Genomic DNA, 20846 nt, shown 5'->3' on the forward strand with positions numbered 1-20846 from the left:
CAAAAAACAATGGCCATTTGTTGTTGACAAAGTACAGCTGGACATCTAAAGGGCCCCAAGGAAGCCAGACTCCACCAGGGCCAGGGCCTTTTCAGTGATGGCTCCAACCTGGTGGAATGCTTTGTCCTACAAGACTAGGGCCCTGCAGGACTGCCTGGCTTTCAATTTGAATTAGCCTGATCCTCTATTCCCTTTCCCCCTTTCCTCTTCTATGAAGAAACCCTTTCTGGAACCCCACATTTAAATTATTCCCTGGTCTCTCCTTGCTGGCCCTAGTAGGACCAACTTGGCCAGTTAGCTCTGGTGATCATTTGATGTCTACTGAGTGGGTTTTTTGTTTTGTCCCCCCCCCCCATGACCCCTGAATTTTTGAATTTTATTGATACTGATGCTGCGTTTTATGTTGTATTTTATGCTGTTTTATAGTCGCATTTTAATCAATGTTTTATATTGGCTGTTAGCCGCCCTGAGCCCGTTTTTTAAACCGGGAAGGGCAGGGTATAAATAAAAATTTATTATTATTATTTATTATTACCTTCAGTAGCTTAGGGCCTCATCAAACCTAAATCTGGCCGTGTCTATGATACAGTCATACCTTGGGTTACAGATGCTTCAGGTTGCATTTTTTCGGGTTACGGACCCGCCGAAACCCAGAAGTACCGGAACAGGGTTGCTTCCGGGTTTTGGTGGCCGTGCATGCACAAAAGCGCTAAATCGCACTCTGCGCATGCGCAGAAGTGCTGAATCACAACCCACGCGTGCGCAGACGCGCTGCTGCGGGTTGCGAATGTGCGTCCCTGCACACTCACAGATCATGTTCACAACCTGAGTGTCCGCTGTATTAGGATGCGGATGAGACCCTGCTCCTCGCCCCCAGCCTCACCTCCGCGTTCTTTTGGAGCAAGACAAGCAAAAGGAAGAGATCCAGGGATCCCGGCATGCTTCGGCTGCGGAACAGACACGAGGCCAGAGAGGGGCATCCATCTCAGGCTCCTCTGGCTAGCAGCCTTCTGCAGTGGGAGTCCGCCTCCATCCACACTGGACCCACGTTCGGTGGAAGAGTTCTGGGGGTGAAATAATAATAATAATAATAATAATAATAATAATACAGTGGTGCCTCACAAGATGAAAAGAATCCGTTCCACGAGTCTCTTCGTCTTGCGGTTTTTTTCGTCTTGCGAAGCAAGCCCATTAGCGGATTAGCGCTATTAGCGCTATTAGCGGTTTAGCGGCTATTAGCGGCTATTAAAGGCTTAAGGGATTAGCGGATTAGCTGCTAAAAGGCTATTAGCGGCTTCGATCAGCTGATAAGCGGCTTAGATCAGCTGTTAAGCCGCTTAGCGATCAGCTGTTAAGCGGCTTAGCGAACAGCTGTTAAGCGGCTTAGGGGCTTGGGAAAAAGGGGGGGAGGGGAAAAAAAACCAGGAATCGCAAGGCATTTTCGTCTTGTGAAGCAAGCCCATAGCAAATTCGTCCTGCGAAGCACCTCCAAAACGGAAAACCCTTTCGTCTAGCGGATTTTCCGTCTTGCGAGGCATTCGTCTTGCGGGGCACCACTGTAATTTATTTATACTCCATCCATCTGGCTGGGTTTCCCCAGCCACCCCGGGCTGCTTTCAACAGAATATTAAAATAAAATAGTCTATTAAACATTTTAAGTTCTTCTCTGTGGAACTACTAAGCTCCATGTTCCTTGTCAGGGTTTGTTACCTGAAATTAAAAATCAATAAAAAAAAACATTTGAAAGAGAAAAACCACAGAGCCTTTCCAGACAGCTCCGATTTCTAGATGAGATTCAACTGCATACTGGCAAATTTGGGATGCTCAATCCACACTGACGTGGGGCTCTTGCTCAACAAACAGACTCCCCCCAAATATTTTTTGTGGTGTTACTGGAAAAATCCGAGGGCTCCCTTGGACAAAAAGTAAAGACACCAACCAGAGTAAATTGGAGCAAATCAGCAGCCTGTAGGCTTGGCCTTTATTGTACTGTTGCAACAGGGTGTTCCCCTCACTCGCAGGAGAGAGGAAAGACCCAGAACAATGGTGTGCAAGACCTTATAAAAACTTTTGAAATTTCCCTCCTCTAGGTCAAGCCCACCCCCAGAAACATCATGCATACATTACAGAAAGGAGGGGTTGAGGGAGGAGTTGTGGTGGTAACCTGAGTGTTCTGTCACCTGGCTGGTTTCCCTCTACCCCTCCCCATGAGTTATTTTCTGAAGACAAAAGGTAGTCGCAGTTTCCTGCCCCCTGAGGGGGAATCCAATCACTGTTCTTTTGTTATAGTCCATGTTGAATCCACTCGTGTATGCAGTCTGTTGTGTAGTTGATGGTCTTATGTCTAGGACCATCAGGGTTGGCATAGCAACTGGGCAGGGCTCCTGTGGATGTGCTGCTATGCTCAAGGGATTATGGCGGCCTGTATCAAACCTTCCCCATTTTGTAGTCCTTCCTTCATGGAGTAAAATAAAAGTGGAACAGTGCAAATCTGATGTATGGTTGATTTTCTATGAATTTATAACAGAAGTGTAGCGTGAGTAGTGTGTGAGTGTGAGTGTGTGTGAAGTCTGTACAAACTGAATGATGGGGGGGGGGTTCCTGCTACAGTGGCGAGGTAAGCGACAAGGACCCCTTCATGGATCACTGCCTTGCTGTGGCGAAGGGGCTTGAATAACTCAGAGAAGCTATGAACTATGCCGTGCAGGGCCACCCAAGATGGACAGGTCATAGTGGAGAGTTTTGACCAAACGTGATCCACCTGGAGCAGGAACCGGCAAGCCACGCCAGTATCCCTGCCAAGAAAACTCCATGGACAAAGACAACAGGCATATAAAAGTTATGGCGCTGGAAGATGAGCCCCTCAGGTCGGAAGGAAGAGGAAGAGCTACTGAGGAAGAGCGGAGGACAAGTACAAGTAGATTCAGAGCTGATGAAGTGGCTGATCCTGAAGCTGAGGCTCCAGTACTTTGGCCACCGCATGAGAAGAGAAGACTCCCTGGAAAAGACCCTGATGTTGGGAAAGATGGAGGGCACAAGGAGAAGGGGGCGACAGAGGACGAGATGGTGGGACAGTGTTCTCGAAGCTACCAGCATGAGTTTGATCAAACTGCGGGAGGCAGTGGAAGACAGGAGTGCCTGGCGTGCTCTGGTCCAGGGGGTCACGCAGAGTCGGACACGACTAAACGACTAAACAACAACACCACAAGCGACAAGGAAATGCACCAGAAAGTGTGGGATGACGCTTGCTTGACTCAGCTTTGTCTAACCTCCCAGCAAACAGATCAGAATAAATGGGTCACCTGGAATTTAACCGACACTCTCCTGTTGGGCAGAGGTTTATGCAGGCTGTTATTGCCAGTTCCCAAAATCTGGGCTCCTTTTGGGTCCTTTTCTGCAGCTAATCCACTTCCCTCCAGTCCCCTTGCCCCTATATTCCTAGGCCACAGAGGGATGTTCAAAACTAAGTGCCCTAAAAATAGGCCCTAGACTTCTCATTCTGTCAGCTGCTGTTCCGGAAGGTTCTCACGGGAACCCGCCAAGAGTGTGTGCTTAGCGAGATGCCTTGAGAGACCGACTCCCTCCAACCAGTTGCCCTCCGCCAGCTTCGGCTGTGATCCCAAGCAGCCAAAAGCAGGCTGGTGAATGCTGCTCTAACCACTGGGCCGCACTCCGCTTCTCCTCCCTCCTTTCGCTTTTCAGGATGCGAAAGAAGCCCTCGGGCATTTATCCACAAGCTGTCAGTGTCTTGTTTCCGCGCTCAGCGATGTTTACTTGGCTAAAAGCTGTCAGGAGGAAGTAAAAATTGGAAATCGATGCTCACTTCTCCGCAATGCACTTTAAAACAGGAGGGGGCCGGCCTCATCCGGCTGGGCACATTAGGGGCGCAGCGGCAGGACAGAGGAAACAGGGAAGGGACAACAAGGCAAGTCGTGTGTTGTCTTCTCCCCGTAATTCCAAACAGAGCCGGTTCAAGACATTTTATTCCCAGAAGCAAAGGGCAAGTTGGAATTCCAGTTTCATGTACAGAAGCTGATTTGACCGGAAACTGAATCTTATTTGGGCACCAATATCAGAGCTGGACCATAAAGAAGGCCATTCCATCATTATAATTTTACTATTTATACCCCACACATAAGGTCCGTATAGTTAAAACTATGGTTTCCCCAGTAGTGATGTATGGAAGTGAGAGGTGGACCGTAAAGAAGGCTGATCGCCGAAGAATGGATGCTTTTGAATTCTGGTGCTGGAGGAGACTCTTGAGAGTCCCATGGACTGCAAGAATATCAAACCTCTCCATTCTGAGGGAAATCAGCCCTGAGTGCTCACTGGAAGGACAGATCCTGAAGCTGAGGCTCCAATACTTTGGCCACCTCATGAGAAGAGAAGACTCCCTGGAAAAGACCCTGGTGTTGGGAAAGATGGAGGGCGCAAGAAAAAGGGGACGACAGAGGACGAGATGGTGGGACAGTGTTCTCGAAGCTACCAGCATGAGTTTGACCAAACTGCGGGAGGCAGTGGAAGACAGGAGTGCCAGGCATGCTCTGGTCCAGGGGGTCACAAAGAGTCGGACACGACTAAGCGACTAAACAACAACAACAAATTCCCCAACAGGAAACTTCGGCGGTCAAACTCTCTTGTCCCAAACCAGGACTTTGCCACCAGCCTCCTCAACTTGCTTCCTTCACCCATCTCTCTCCCTTCCAGCTCCCTAGGCTTCTGACGCAGACCTGGTCTGTCTGCTCCTCCTCATGTATAAACTAAATAAAAATACCTTTTTATTTGATTAAAAGAAGGAGAGACGGCCTGGCCAGAAACCAGGATATTATAAGGAACAGAAACAACCCTGTGCCCTTTCTTTTACATGGAGATAATCTGCAAAACCAAACAGAAGGAAAGGAAATGATCCTGCGTGTCCTCAGCAGTTTTACTCAGAAGCAAGCCGTAGATTGCGAGAAAATTTGGCATATTTTCAGCCTTAAGGACACACCGCTGCTCCCCTCGCATAGGGTTGCCAACTCTTTTTCCTTGTCCCTGCTCCTCTGCCTTTAATAGCAGTTGGCTTCACAAAGATATCCTTTGATGGGAATGTTTTTCTTCGTTCTGTGAAAAGCTGCTTCTTCTTTCTTAATTTATTCATCGATAGTTATTCAGAGATATACAAAAATGAATGCCCATTACAAAGAATATTTTTATAATGCACTGATATAAAACAGCTACTTAATGTTTTTTAAAAAAAACGAAGGCAGAAAAGAGAAAAGGAAAAGGAAGACCAAAGGAGGGACAAAGCAAAAGAGGAAAGAGAAAAAAAAGAGAAAGAGAAAAAGACTTCTAGCTCTCTGTCCTGCAGCTAAATATAGTATTCAGTCCATAAGATCCAGCCATTCTACCTTCTATGAACCAGTATTTTCCCCATCTTCATTTTCTCTTTCACACAAAAAGTCCACAAGAAATTTCCAAACCTTAACAAATGTCAGTAATAATTTTTCTCCAATTAAACACCTCAACTTTGCCATCTCAGCCAAGTCCCTTAGTTTTATATTCTATGAAAAGCCTCCACTGTTCATATACTATCAGAATCAGCTGCTGTTAAAGGCATTTCCCATATATTAATTTAAAAAAATAAACAAAAGTTGTGGCCTTCCCTTTGACACCCTCACCCAAAACCGCCTCTTCAATATTGAGAAGCCCCACAGAAATCAACAGGGCTTATTTCCAAATTCTAGGATCAAAGTCAGGGTCTTAGCAAAGATGCCATTCTTGTGATCCAGTTGATCCCTGAAGCTTTTTCATCAAATCATCGAATTGCAGAGCTGGAAGGCACCCAAAGGTTGTTATCGAAAGGAGTTTTGAAACTTGTGTCTGTCTGTCAATATCAATACAGTGCCTATTGAAGCCCAAAGCACCTTCCGCCTGGCAACCAGCCAGGGGTAGTTTCACACCCTCCTCCCAAAATTTTATTTCCTCTGCCACACAAAATGAAAGTTTGCTCGCCAATCAGGGGAAAAAACCCACCCCTTTCTTTCTCTAATCCAGGCATAGGCAAACTCGGACCTCCAGATGTTTTGGGACTACAACTCCCATCATCCTTAGCTAACAGGACCAGTGGTCAGGGATGATGGGAGTTGTAGTCCCAAAAAACCATCTGGAGGGCCGAGTTTGCCTATGCTTGCTCTAATCGATCTTCAGAAACCTTTCAGGCCATAAGGTAAAGGTAAAGGGACCCTTGACCATTAGGTCCAGTCGTGGCCGACTCTGGGGTTGCGGCGCTCATCTCGCTTTATTGGCCGAGGGAGCCGGTGTACGGCTTCCAGGTCATGTGGCCAGCATGACTAAGCCGCTTCTGGCGAACCAGAGCAGCACATGGAAACGCCGTTTACCTTTCCGCCAGAGTGGTACCTATTGATCTACTTGCACTTTGACGTGCTTTCGAACTGCTAGGTTGGCAGGAGCAGGGACCGAGCAATGGGAGCTCACCCCATTGCAGGGATTCGAACTGCCGACCTTCTGATCGGCAAGCCCTAGGCTCTGTGGTTTAGAGAAGAGCAAATCTCTCTTCACCACCTGTAAATGAAGTTGCTCCAGCTCAAGGCATAGGAACAGCTCGTTTCAAGAAAGTTGGCAACCCCACACCGAAAGGGCCTTTCTAAAAACCCCAGTTCCAAGCTGGTCTAGAGCAGACTTGGGTCTCCAGCTGTTTTTGAACTACATTTCCCATCATCCCTGACCGCTGGTCCTGCTAGCTAAAGGTGATGGGAGTTGTGGTCCAAAAACAGTTAGAGATCCAAATTTGGGAAACATTGGTCTACAGAAAAGAAGTAACATGAGAACAGAAGGAGAAGAAGAAGAAGAAGAAGAAGAAGAGTTTGGATTTGATATCCCGCCTTTCACTCCCTTTAAGGAGTCTCAAAGCGGCTCACATTCTCCTTTCCCTTCCTCCCCCACAACAAACACTCTGTGAGGTGAGTGGGGCTGAGAGACTTCAGAGAAGTGTGACTGGCCCAAGGTCACCCAGCAGCTGCATGTGGAGGAGCGGAGACGCGAACCCGGTTCCCCAGATTACGAGACTCCCACTCTTAACCACTACACCACACTGGCTCTCAGTGGGGATGCTGAATCAGGCCAAGGGCCCATTTAGTCCAGTATCCAATCAGGATTCAAGCATAAGAGCTCTCTCCCCTCCAGCAACTGGTATTCAGAACTATTTCTGCCTTTGACTGTTAGAGCATCGTCCTTGTAGCTCGTAGCCACTGCTAGCTTTCTCCTCTATGAATTTGTCTAATTCTCTTTTAAAGCCACCCTAGTTAGTGTCCATCGCTCCTTCCTGGGGCAGAGAGTTCCACAGTTTAACTGCACTGAGCGAAGAAGGACTTTCTTTTATTTCTCCTGTTAGCGGAGAAATCTGAGGGCTCCCTTGGACAAAAAAAACAAGGACACCAGCCAGGAATGCCAGAGCAAAACAGCAGCCAGTAGGCTTGGTTTTTATTGAAGACTGTCTGCAGGACTCCCACCTGCCACAAGGTGGAACAAGATGGAAGCCCAGAACAAAAGAGCCCCCAAACTTTTATTAGCTGCTAATCCCCATGTTAAAGGTAAAGGTACCCCTGCCCGTACGGGCCAGTCGTGTCCGACTCTGGGGTTGCGCGCCCATCTCGCTTAAGAGGCCGGGGGCCAGCGCTGTCCGGAGACACTTCCGGGTCACGTGGCCAGCATGACAAGCTGCATCTGGCGAGCCAGCGCAGCACACGGAAACACCGTTTACCTTCCCGCTAGTAAGCGGTCCCTATTTATCTACTTGCACCTGGGGGTGCTTTTGAACTGCTAGGTTGGCAGGCGCTGGGACCGAGCAACGGGAGCGTACCCCACCGCGGGAATTCGAACCGCCGACCATGCGATCGGCAAGTCCTAGGCGCTGAGGTTTTACCCACAGCGCCACCCGCGTCCCCTCATCCCCATGTTACACCCCCCCAAACTACATCACTCATACATCACGGTTACATCATGAAAGGGGAGGTCTGGTGGCAGTAATCTGAGCATCCTGGACCCTGCCCCATGGTTCCCCTTGCCCTCCACCAAACACCCATCAAGTGTAACAAAAGAGATATTTACATTTCCCTGTTTCCCAGCCAAGTTAATCACACCCTTTTGTCTTCATCTGGGTTTGCTATTTCTGGACTGGCTACCTGTCTGGCACTCAGGTATCAGGATGCCAGGGATTATCACTCAGGCAGAGGGGCTGCTGAGCAGCTGAGCTCACGTCTATATGATTTTCTGAAGTTTTCCCAGTGAGCCAGTACATAGATACATTGATTAGTGAATTCTTACATTTGGTATCGTGCAGCAAAGGCCCTTTGAATAGATAGGAAGAAACTGCGATGAAGTGTTTTGAGGGGACAAATCACAAAACTCACAAAAGCGATTGTGCTGGTTTTGGTAGTGGGCTGCATCTGCATGATATCTGCTGGAGGGGCAAACCCCCCAACCCATACATAAATTCCTGCAACAGTCCCAAACCTTCCAACATTCAGCCTCCTTAGATTTCCACGCATTCCAGTGGTATTAGGAGAGAAGGGGACAAACCTGTTCCTCTGTCCGCTTCCTCAATGCCAAGCATCTCATCTTGACGCTTCTTGCTCGCTTCCTCTCTAAATTAAAGTATCCCAGATGAGCAAACGAGAAAGCAGAAGGGACAGAGTCCAGGGACCCTGTTGCTGGAAGGAGAACCCCAGAAAAACCAAACCGCCTCTCTGTTTACCAGGATGAAAAGCAGGCAGGCTTACCTGTTAAGGTGAGCGATTGCTTCCTGGCTCCTCTGCCATCCAGCCGCAGCCCAGCGCATCTGGCAGTCCTCTCTGCTGATGCTCCGGAGTTAAAAGGCACCTTCTCAAGGCAGGAGGAGTGGGTGATTCAAGAGCGGGGAGAGAGAGGAGACAGCTGCTGGGAGGAAAGGCATGGGGGCGAAGAAGGATCATTGCTGAAAGGTGGGCTGCTCCTCTCGACTTCTCTTCCTCTCTGGGGACCGTGGGATGTGCTCCATGCCCTCCCCAGGGCTTGACTGTGCCCTGCGCCCCTTGGAAGCTGTTCCCACAGCCGCGTTGGATTGAGGAGTGGGGGCCTCATCCAGAGATGCACACGCAATCCAGGCCTCCTCCAGCAACTTTGAGGCAGCAGCAGCGGAGGGGGGCAGAATGGGTGGCGTCTAGGGAGAACCTTATTGCTCTGTTGTGTTTACCATTGCTGGAGATGCAGGCTGGGGATGTTTGCTTTGCAAAGGGCAGGGGGAGAAAATAAAAAAGAAAGAAAGAAAGCAGGGGAAATGGTGACAAAACACTGGACGCTCTTCAAAGTCCTATGGAAATAACATTGCCGTTTTTTATTTTTATTTTTTGCAGTGTTTCCCCAAAAGCGGTGTGTGAAAACGATTTACCGTGTTTTTCGCTCTATAACACGCACCAGACCATAACACGCACATAGTTTTCAGAGGAGGAAAACAAGAAAAAAAAAATTCTAAACGAAATAGTGGATATATTATTTTTGTGGTTCATGCTGTGGCCACAGACATGTGATCTGACAGTGAGTTTGGAGTAGCCCAATGCAAAAATCCTGAGGATCCATGTGGATCCATGCTTTGTAACCACGGAGGAGGGAAGGAAGGGGAACCATGGATCCTCTGCTCACGACTGCAGCAGATCCCCCCGCCACCCGCAGGCATTCGCTCCATAACACGCACAGACATTTCCCCTTACTTTCTAGGAGGAAAAAAGTGAGTGTTATGGTGCAAAAATACGTAAATCATGGGTAGGCAAACGAAGGCCTGGGGGCCGGATCCAGCCCAATCGCCTTCTCAATCGGGCTCGCGGATGGTCCGGGAATCAGCGTGTTTTCACACGAGTGGAATGTGTCCTTTTATTTAAAATGCATCTCTGGGTTATTTGTGGGGCATAGGAATTCATTCATTTATTATCATTTTTCAAAATATTGTCCGGCCCCCCACAAGGTGTGAGGGACAGTGGACTGGCCCCCTGCTGAAAAAGTTTGCTGACCCCTGGGTAAATGATACAATGGCAGAATTTTGGATTTTTTTCCCTTTTTTCCCCCCCTGCAGACAACAATTCAAAGAGAAAACAGTTTTATTAAAGCCACTCGCCATATTATCTTTGTCTTAGAAAACGTACATCTGTAAGATTATCAAAAGGGTTGTGTGATTATTGCAAGTAACACCGATTTAATGCACTTATCTTCTTGTTGTTGTTTAGTCGTTCAGTCGTGTCCGACTCTTTGTGACCCCATGGACCAGAGCACGCCAGGCACTCCTGTCTTCCACTGCCTCCCGCAGTTTGGTCAGACTCATGTTGGTAGCTTCGAGAACACTGTCTAACCATCTCGTCCTCTGTCGTCCCCTTCTCCTTGTGCCCTCCATCTTTCCCAACATCAGGGTCTTTTCCAGTGAGTCTTCTCTTCTCATGAGGTGGCCAAAGTATTGGAGCCTCAGCTTCACGATCTGTCCTTCCAGTGAGCACTCAGGGCTGATTTCCTTCAGAATGGATAGGTTTGATCTTCTTGCAGTCCATGGGACTCTCAAGAGTCTTATCTTCTACCTTCCTCCAAAGCTGGGATGCAAGGTGGCTTACAATATTTAAAAAACATCATTATAAAATACAGAGCGATAAAAACAAACAAGTTAAAAGCAGTAATTAGAACACATCAGAAGAGATTCAAAACCAGCAATTAAAAAAGAAGTTTCCCCCCCTCAACAGCTGCCCACTGATGAGTGTTGTCTGATTGTGTATAACTGTACTGGGGCATTAAAGGGATGCCCAGCCATAATGACCATGAAAGGACAGCACCTTTTAATTAGGCAGACAGAGTGCTCTCAAAATTAGGATCATTAGCATGGATGGCAGCCTAGGAGGCTGGGCGATACTGGCAAAATTCGGGTAAGTAAGATCTGGCTATGTTTAAATTAGAGTATGGTTTAAATTTTTTGGCAAAGCTATCCAGGAGCTAAGCCTTAGCTTTCGAAGTTGGCTAAGGGGTTGGCTATAAGGGATGCCGGTGGCGCTGTGGGTTAAACCACAGAGCCTAGGACTTGCCGATCAGAAGGTTGGCGGTTCGAATCCCCGCGACGGGGTGAGCGCCCGTTGTTCGGTCCCAGCTCCTGCCCACCTAGCAGTTCAAAAGCACATCAAAGTGCAAGTAGATAAATAGGGAAGGTAAACGGCGTTTCCATGCGCTGCTCTGGTTCGCCAGAAGCAGCTTAGTCATGCTGGCCACATGACCTGGAAGCTGTCTGCGGACAAACGCCGGCTCCCTCGGCCAATAAAGCGAGATGAGCGCCGCAACCCCAGAGTCGGTAACGACTGGACCTAATGGTCAGGGGTCCCTTTACCTTTAAGGGGTTGGCTAAGGGGTTCAAATTAAGCACCGGGCATGATATTATATCTGGGCAACTTAAAGATAATAATAATTTAACTTTTAAATCAGAACTCATCCCTTACCTAGTAACTAGGCTACTCCTGCTGCTCAACTGCAGCGGTGGCAAACGAAAAACCAATCTTGCATTAAATCCTAACACCGCCCATATACTCAGACTGTGTCTGTTTTTCATCAGGGATGGCCAGGACTTTCTGGCAATAACATCCAGAGGAGCCAGCTGTGTTGCCCGTTCGTTGAAAGACTCTTGTGACACCTTATCAGGAAGCAGTGGCATAGCGTGGGGGGTGCAGGGGGGGGGCCCGGCCGCAACGGGCGCAACATCTGGGGGGGGCGCGCTCGCACTCGCAGCTCTCTGCCCCTACCTGGCTCACTCACTCTCTCTCACTGCAGTGCTGGCTGTGCGAATCCGAGCCGCCGGGTCGCCGCCCACTGTGGAGGGGAGGGTGCCAGGCGTGCGGTGCAGTGCGGAGAGAGAGCGAGGGACTATCTGGGGGAGGGACTGTGCAGCGGGGGGCGCAAATTACTTGCCTTGCCCCGGGTGCTGACAACCCACGCTACGCCACTGTCAGGAAGTTTGATTCTATTTGCTCAGGCTTGAACCTAGACGATGGTTTCCTTTTCCACTACTAGTGTCAATTAACGTAGCAAAGTTAGGATGATTAGGCTTTCACCAATTCCTTGTTAATATTTACTGTGCTTTTATTGTATTAATTAAGCTGAACAGTCACACAGATCAGTAATTTGGACCCACTGTTTAGAAGTTGTTTTTTTCCCTTTTTTCATACCCACAACTTGTATACCGTATTACACTTGCTGAGGGTAGCAATCCACACATCTGTTGGCATGGAGCTCTAGTTCATAACAGTTTAAACCATAACGAATTTGCTATTCTCTACTACAGGCATCCCCAACCTGTGGCCCTCCAGATGTTTTCAGAAATACACAATTAAGCATCGCGTGTACTGTACTGTATTTCACAATCCAGATCTAATATTTCATGTTTTTACAAAAGACAAGATGAGTAGGTACATTTTAGGGCTTCATGCCATTAGACCACCATTTGCATAGATGTCCTAATTCTAGAATTGCCATCTTTAATATCTCATAGCACAGGATGCCCTGAAGTAAGAGAGAAACTTGTAACAGAGGCTAACAACAAAATACCAGATGTTTCTTGCCATTTGTGATCTTGCAATGAAAATACGCCAGATGTGGATCGCAAGCACTGTAGTGAAGCTACAACGAATGTTCCTTAGCTTATTCAAGTGTTTCTGAGCTGCTGGAAGACCAGACATCTCCTTGTTTAATACATGTTTCTTCGCTCCCATGCAGTTGTTGTTGTTGTTTAGTCGTTTGGTCGTGTCCGACTCTTCGTGACCCCCTGGACCAGAGCACGCCAGGCACTCCTGTCTTCCACTGCCTCCCCCAGTTTGGTCAAGCTCTTGCTGGTAGCTTCGAGAACACTGTCCAACCATCTCATCCTATGCCGTCCCCTTCTCCTTGTGCCCTCCATCTTTCCCAACATCAGGGTCTTTTACAGGGCTGATTTCCTTCAGAATGGAGAGGTTTGATCTTCTTGCAGTCCATGGGACTCTCAAGAGTTTCCTCCAGCATCATAATTCAAAAGCATCCATTCTTCAGCGATCAGCCTTCTTGATGGTCCAGCTCTCACTTCCATACATCACTACTGGGAAAACCATAGCTTTACCTATACGGACCTTTGTTGGCAAGGTGATGTGTCTGCTTTTTAAGATGCTGTCTAGGTTTGTCCTTGCTTTTCTCCCAAGAAGCAGGCGTCTTTTAATTTTGTGACTGCTGTCACTATCTGCAGTGATCATGGAGCCCAAGAAAGTAAAATCTCTCAATGCCTCCATTTCTTCCCCTTCTATTTCCCATATACAGTGGTACCTCGTGTTAAGTACTTAATTCGTTCCAGAGGTCTGTTCTTAACCTGAAACTGTTCTTAACCTGAAGCCCCACTTTAGCTAATGGGGCCTCCGGCTGCCGCCGTGCCACTGGAGCACGATTTCTGTTCTCATCCTGAAGCAAAGTTCTTAACCCGAGGTAATATTTCTGGGTTAGCGGAGTCTGTAACGTGAAGCGTATGTAACCTGAAGCGTATGTAGCCTGAGGTACCACTGTATTCTGCCCAGTGTAGTTGTTCAACATCAAAATTAAAGGTCTTTTTGTCTCCAGGACTTAGCATATTGACGTTATCTGTGTTTTGGCATGTCCATCTTAAGCATATCCTGCGCCCTGGTGCAAAGATCCCTCCAGTGTGGTGCCCCCCCCCCTTTCCCAGAGTTGCCAACCTTTTTTAGGGAAGATGGCGCTGCCAGGGCTGGAGGAGGCGGGCAGCAGCTGGATAGCAGCTGATCTGGTGGGGAAGAGGTGAGGCTGGACATGGCGGCTCCCAGCTCAGCTGGCTGCTTCGTGCCATGGTGGCCATGGCAAGTGGAGGCTCCGGGCACGGCGCTGATTCAGCATGGTGGAGGCGGGCAAGGGCGGCAAGCTGATGTCAGGAGGTGCCGCGTCCAGCTTCTGCCTTTTCCCTGGCGCCCTCCAGAATTTGGTGCCCTGGCACCCTGCGCCACTAACCTCTATGGCTAAGACGGCCCTGTGTTTTCGCCTACAACTCCCATGATCCCTAGCTGCCAGAGGGAAGAAGAAGAAGAAGAAGAGTTTGGATTTGATATCCCGCCTTTCACTCCCTTTAAGGGGTCTCAAAGCGGCTAACATTCTCCTTTCCCTTCCTCCCCCACAACAAACACTCTGTGAGGTGAGTGGGGCTGAGAGAGTTCAGAGAAGTGTGACTGGCCCAAGGTCACCCAGCAGCTGCATGTGGAGGAGCGGGGAAGCGAACCCGGTTCCCCAGATTACGAGACTACCGCTCTTAACCACTACACCACACTGACTCTCAGGGCTGTCTGAAAGGCACTTTCCGGGCCCTTTATCTGTCTAGGAACTGCTGCGGATTAATACCTGGCAACCAACGATGAAAAGGAGTTGGTCCTTCAAAGGGTTTACTGAATGGAGAAACCTCCCTCTCTCGCTTTGGGTCTCTAGGGCCGGCAATGTTGCTATCTGCCAGCGAAGATTCAGCAGTGCTGCCGAGAGATAAAAACCAAGGCCCACAGAGCCAGAGCCAGTTCTTGTCAGTGAGATCTAGGCTGCAGTTGGATGCAAGAAACAGAAAAGCCCTGAGAAGGGTGGAGTCACCATCCAGAGAGCTTTACTCTAAAGTAAAAATGGTGGGCTCTGCACTGGGGCTAGAGTAGCAGTGTGCCTTATACCAGGATGGATCAAGCCTACAAAGTCAGAGTAACGGTTCATGAACAAGCAAGCAGCAGATCGCAGGGTATTGAGCAGCCTGTGTCAGATAGCAGAACCTGCAGGACCCTGGAGAGCTCCCAGGGATCACAGATGTTGCTCTATAGCCGGCATAGGCAACCTCGGCCCTCCAGATGTTTTGGGACTACAATTCCCATGATCCCTAGCTAACAGGACCAGTGGTCAGGGATGATGGGAGTTGTAGTCGAAAACATCTGGAGGGCTGAAGGTTGGGGGTGCCTGCTCTACTATGTCAATGGGATGTGTAGGGTGTTGGGGGGGGGGGACACGTTGTGCTTCTTTTGGGGTAGCTTCGCCCACCCCGGAATAAAAGATCTTCCGAGGATTCTTTGCGGCGATCGGAACAAGTTTCTTAATCATCTTCCAATGTATTCAGCCTATGAATGTTTCCCACCTCCGTGGCATACTAGTCAGAAAATGAGCGTCACGTTTTGAGGAAAGTTTGAGAAGGAACTCAAAGGAGAAGAACGGAAAGCCTACAGACGGGCGGCAGAACTGCAGAGTCAGGGAACACTCTTGAGGGAGTAAACGACGTGAAGCACAAGTCGTAAACACATTAATAAAATGGCTGGTTTTTACAGAAAATGACAAAATTGCAGATGCTTTCACATCTATTTACGGACTTGGGTTTGGAAATGTCAGGAGTGTTGTGGAGTAACCGAAATGGTCCCAGGAGACAAAACTGGGTTAGAAACACTCAAGGCAATTTCCTCATCAGGGAGAAAAACCAAAATTAAACACTACTTTGTTTTAGCGTGATGTTTGTTCCTAGGCTTGCATGTTTCAAATCGGATCGGAAAACCATCAAATCAGATTGGAAAACCATCTTCGGGCAAAGTCCCACGGAACCGTAATCCAAGCTCACACGATAATGTATAAGTGGAACAATTTTTCTCCCCTGTGTCGAATGACGTCAGCACTTTGGGCTTAAATGAAATCATTCCTACCAGACAACCACCAAACTCGCTCCCTTAAACATTTGGCAATTAAGTTTGAGGTTCCAGGTGGAAATAATTCACTTCTATGCAGAACTGAGCCCTCAGCAATTACTTTCCGAGAAACGGGTAAACCCCTCAGGTGGATAATAACAGTAACAAGAAAAATGGCAAGGGAATGTGTGCGGAAGGTGGTCAGGACCTCTGGTGGATAGTTTTGCGGGCACTGGATAAGTTTCTTTCTCATTCTCCCTTGTGAGAAAATAATAATGACCTATCATACAGAGTTGCTGTACAGGCTCGTCTACATTGTAAGGGACGCGGGTGGCGCTATGGGTTAAACCACAGAGCCTAGGACTTGCTGATCCGAAGGTCAGCAGTTCGAATCCCCGCGACGGGGTGAGCTCCCGTTGCTCGGTCCCTGCTCCTGCCCACCTAGCAGTTCGAAAGCAAGTAACTGAAGCTCCATACATTTTCCTTCCATTGTTTTTCACTCTCCACTTCCAGTACTACCTTCTTCTGTGCATACGATCTGTTTTTGAATAATCTTATTAAACTGCTGTTAGGCCGTATCATATTTTTCTTCTTTTTTCCTGATGCCTACTAGGTTGCCACTTGGCAGAGATTAGTCGAGGTGCAAGAAGAAATTGCAGTACTTGAAGCTGAGAAAGAGAAGGTGGCTGAAGAAGTGGGGAATATTGTGGTGAGTCCACATTATTATGGAGCAACTAAAAGGGACGCGGGTGGCGCTGTGGTCTGAACCACAGAGCCTAGGACTTGCCGATCAGAAGGTTGGCAGTTCGAATCCCCGTGACGGGGTGAGCTCCTGTTGCTCGGTCCCTGCTCCTGCCAACCTAGCAGTTCGAAAGCACTTCAAAGTACAAGTAGATAAATAGGTACCGCTCCAGCGGGAAGGTAAACGGTGTTTCCGTGCGCTGCTCTGGTTCGCCAGAAGCGGCTTAGTCATGCCAGCCACATGACCCGGAAGCTGTACGCCGGCTCCCTCGGCCAATAAAGTGAGATGAGTGCCACAACCCCAGAGTTGGCCACGACTGGACCTAATGGTCAGGGGTCCCTTTACCTTTACCTATCATACAGAGTAGCTGTACAGGTTCATCTACATTGTAGTTTAACACGGATAGGAATAATAATAATACTACAGTGGTGCCTCGCAAGACGAAATTAATTCGTTCTGCGAGTCTCTTCGTCTAGCGGTTTTTTGGTCTTGCGAAGCAACCCTATTAGCGGCTTAGCGGCTTAGCGCTATTAGTGGTTTAGCGGCTATTAGCGGCTATTAAAGGCTTATTAAAGGGATTAGCGGATTAGCTGCTAAAAGGCTATTAGAGGTTTAGCGGCTTAGAAAAAGGGGGTGGGGAGTGGAAAAAAATCTCAAGACTCGCAAGACATTTTCATCTTGCGAAGCAGGCCCATAGGGAAATTCGTCCTGCGAAGTGCATCGAAAAATGGAAAACCCTTTCATCTAGCGGGTTTTCCGTCTTGTGAGGCATTCGTCTTGCGGGGTACCACTGTAATAATAATAATAATAATAATAATAATTTATTACTTATACCCTGCCCATCTGGCTGGGTTTCCCCAGCCACTCCAGGTGGCTTCCAACAAAAAATTAAAAATATATTAAAACATCAGCCATTAAAAACTTCCCTAAACAGGGCTGCCTTCAGATATCTTCTAAACGTCAGATAGTTGTTTATTTCTTTGACATCTGATGGGAGGGCATTCCACAGGGCGGGCGCCACCACCAAGAAGGCCCTCTGCTGGTTCCCTGCAAACTCACTTCTCGCAGTGAAGGAACCGCCAGAAGGCCCTCGGAGCTGGAGTTCAGTGTCCAGGCTGAACGATGGGGGTGGAGACGCTCCTTCAGGTATACTGGACCGAGACCGTTTAGGGCTTTAAAGGTCAGCACCAACACTTTGAATTGTGCTCGGAAACATACTGGGAGCCAATGCGACCGGTGTTATATGGTCTCGGCGGCTGCTCCCAGACACCAGTCTAGCTGTCGCATTCTGGATTAATTGCAGTTTCTGGGTCACCTTCATAGGTAGCCCCACGTAGAGCGCATTGCAATAGTCCAAGCAAGAGATAACTTGAGCATGCACCACTCTGGCGAGACAGTCTGTGGGCAGGTAGGGTCTCAGCCTGCGTACCAGATGGAGCTGGCAAACAGCTGCCCTGGACATAGTATTAACCTGCGCCTCCATGGACAGCTGTGAGTCCAAAATGACTCCCAGGCTGCGCACCTGGTCCTTCAGGGGCACAGTTACCCCATTCAGGACCAGGGAGTCCTCCACACCAGCCCATCCCCTGTCCCCCCAAAACAGCTTTCTGTTCTTCCATTAATCTGTTATCCAAATCCCTGCCTTCCCACATTTTCTCCTCCTTTGATCCATATTTTCTCATACCCTCTCCATTAAAGAGTGCCCCTACGGGGAGACAGGGATTTAAAGGAAGATGCCCTATGGACAAGGGAAAATTAATTAATTGAGTTATAGGAAGCTTACAATTCATGTTAAATGACAGTGTGGGTGAACCCTAAATGTCAGTGGTCACAGGCAGCCTCAAGAGACATTCCCAACTATATTCCTGAGAATGTGCCATACAGTGGTACCTTGGGTTACAGACGCTTCAGGTTACATACGCTTCAGGTTACAGACTCCGCTAACCTAGAAATAGTGCTTCAGGTTAAGAACTTTGCTTCAGGATGAGAACAGAAATTGTGCTCCGGCAGCGCGGCGGCAGCAGGAGGCCCCATTAGCTAAAGTGGTGCTTCAGGTTAAGAACAGTTTCAGGTTAAGTACGGACCTCCGGAATGAATTAAGTACTTGACCCGAGGTACCACTGTATTTCTGTTATGCTCAGTGAGGAGTTCTGTGTGACTTGGAAGTCTGCACACCGGCCGAAGCCATTCCAGTAAATGATATGATCTAAATTTACCACACCTTCCTTTCAGGTAGCCACTAAGTGGAAACCCAACATTGTACATTGTTCTGGGAAACTCTTAAGGAATTATTCCAAGATAAGAGAGCCGCCACATTTCTAGCCCTCTCACCCACCAGTCGCCAATGTTCACTGTATATTTGCATCTATCCAGATTTGAAGTGCCTAGGACATCGCTTTATTTGTAGTTCAACGGGGGTCACATTCTGTGACTTTTGGGATTGGCTGCTTGTGTTTAGTACGAAGAAGTAAAATAAAATACTCACTGGAGTATAGTTTACATTCTTTGCTTTCCCCTGTCTGAACATATCAATCCTTGTCATTGAGGAAGAAAAACAAAAGTTCGCCAGAAGTTAGAGAGGCCCAACGATGGGGGTAATATATTTTTTTTAAAAGAACTAGGTATTGGAAAGGCATGTTTGCAAATACTGTAATTTTAACCCACTGGTTTTTTTATTTCTCTGTATGCACCATATTTTTCGCTCTATAAGACGCACCAGACCACAAGACGCACCTAGTTTTTGGAGGACGAAAACTAGAAAAAAATATATTCTGAATCTCAGAAGCCAGAACAGCAAGAGGGATCGCTGCACAGTGAAAGCAGCGATCTCTCTTGCTGTTCTGGCTTCTGGGATAGCTGCGCAGCCTGCATTCGCCCCATAAGACACACACACATTTCCCCTTACTTTTTAGGAGGGGAAAAGTGAGTCTTATAGAGCAAAAAATACGGTATTTATTTGATTTCTAAGTTTATTTTCCACTACTAAACGCTTGGGGACGCGGATGGCGCTGTGGGTTAAAGCCTCAGTGCCTAGGACATGCCGATCGAAAAGTCGGTGGTTCGAATCCCCGCGGCGGGGTGCGCTCCCGCTGTTCGGTCCCAGCGCCTGCCAACCTAGCAGTTCGAAAGCACCCCTGGGTGCAAGTAGATAAATAGGGACCGCTTACTAGCGGGAAGGTAAACGGCGTTTCCGTGTGCGGCTCTGGCTCGCCAGAGCAGCGATGTCACGCTGGCCACGTGACCCGGAAGTGTCTTCGGACAGCGCTGGCCCTTGGCCTCTTTGAGTGAGATGGGCACACAACCCTAGAGTCTGTCAAGACTGGCCCGTACGGGCAGGGGTACCTTTACCTTTACTAAACGCTTGAGAAGCCACTTCAGCGCTGTAATTCCAGGAAGCAGTCTCTGTTCCAAGCTGTTTAATATTAACTGGAAAGCCATTACCTATGGATACATTGCGTCCAGCGTCAGAGGCGATATTTCTGTGAATAGTAATTGCTAGGGAACACAAAACAGGACAGGGCAATTGCCTCCATGCTCTGCTTGTCGACTTCCCAGAGGCATCTGGTTGGCTGATGTGGAAACAACATACTGGATTTAGGACGGCCTTTGATCTGATTCAGCAGCCAGCATTTTCTGAAGTGCTTATGTACTAAACACTTCATTTACCTTCAAACAGGGGCGGACTGCAATAATACAGCACCCTGAGGGAGGACAAAATTTGGTGACACCCCCCCCCCGTTATGTACTGAGTTGAATAGGATCCAAAATGCAGCAGTCTGATTGGACCTAGAACAATAGGACCCAGAATGCAGCTGTCTGATTGGTCCTAGAACAATAGGATCCAGAATGCAGCAGTCTGATTGGTCCTAGAACAATAGGATCCAGGATGCAGCAGTCTGATTGGTCCTAGAACAATGCAGCAGTATGATTGGTCCGCAGGAGCCACCCAATCCAGCTCCAGGTGGAAGTGAATCTGCAACCTGATTGGCCTACAGGAGAATCCCGGAATTAGCCAATCACGTGGGGCACATTGTGTAAATAATGTATATAAAGCAGACATTTTGGGGGAACTTTCATTCCTTGCTACTATGAGCTGAATAAAGAGCATGAAATCCACTCTCGACGCTGAGTACCGTATTTTTCGCCCTATAGGACGCACCGTCCCATAAGGCGCACCTAGTTTTTTGGGGGGGAAATAAAGGAAAAAAATTATTTCCCCCCCAGGCGCGGGGTTGGGGAAGCCCAAGCTTCCCCCGACCCCAGCCCCCAAACAGGCAGCTCTCTGCAAGCCGTGGGAGCCCAGTGCTGGCTCCCGCTGCTAGCGGAGAGGTCCGCGAAGCCTGGACGCGCTGAGCTCAGCGCGCGCAGGCTTCAGCATGCAGGCACCT

At 48.4% G+C, this 20846-nt stretch overlaps 1 protein-coding gene across 1 annotated transcript in view; it reads right to left on the reverse strand.

Annotated features, from left to right (window-relative positions):
• Positions 1-9039, reverse strand: part of LOC310684397 (gastric inhibitory polypeptide receptor-like) — a 29878-nt gene extending 20839 nt beyond the window's left edge. The window contains exons 1-2 of the mRNA XM_083455505.1: positions 8781-9039; positions 884-1064 (exon numbers count right to left, since the gene is read on the reverse strand). Coding sequence (XP_083311631.1) covers positions 884-940 — 57 coding nt within the window. The 5' untranslated portion in view covers positions 941-1064; positions 8781-9039. The remainder of the gene's footprint in view (positions 1-883; positions 1065-8780) is intronic.
• Positions 9040-20846: the final 11807 nt, after the last annotated feature.

This window comes from Podarcis tiliguerta (assembly GCF_965153285.1).
Source record: "Podarcis tiliguerta genome assembly, chromosome: 8".
Lineage (NCBI taxonomy): Eukaryota > Metazoa > Chordata > Lepidosauria > Squamata > Lacertidae > Podarcis > Podarcis tiliguerta.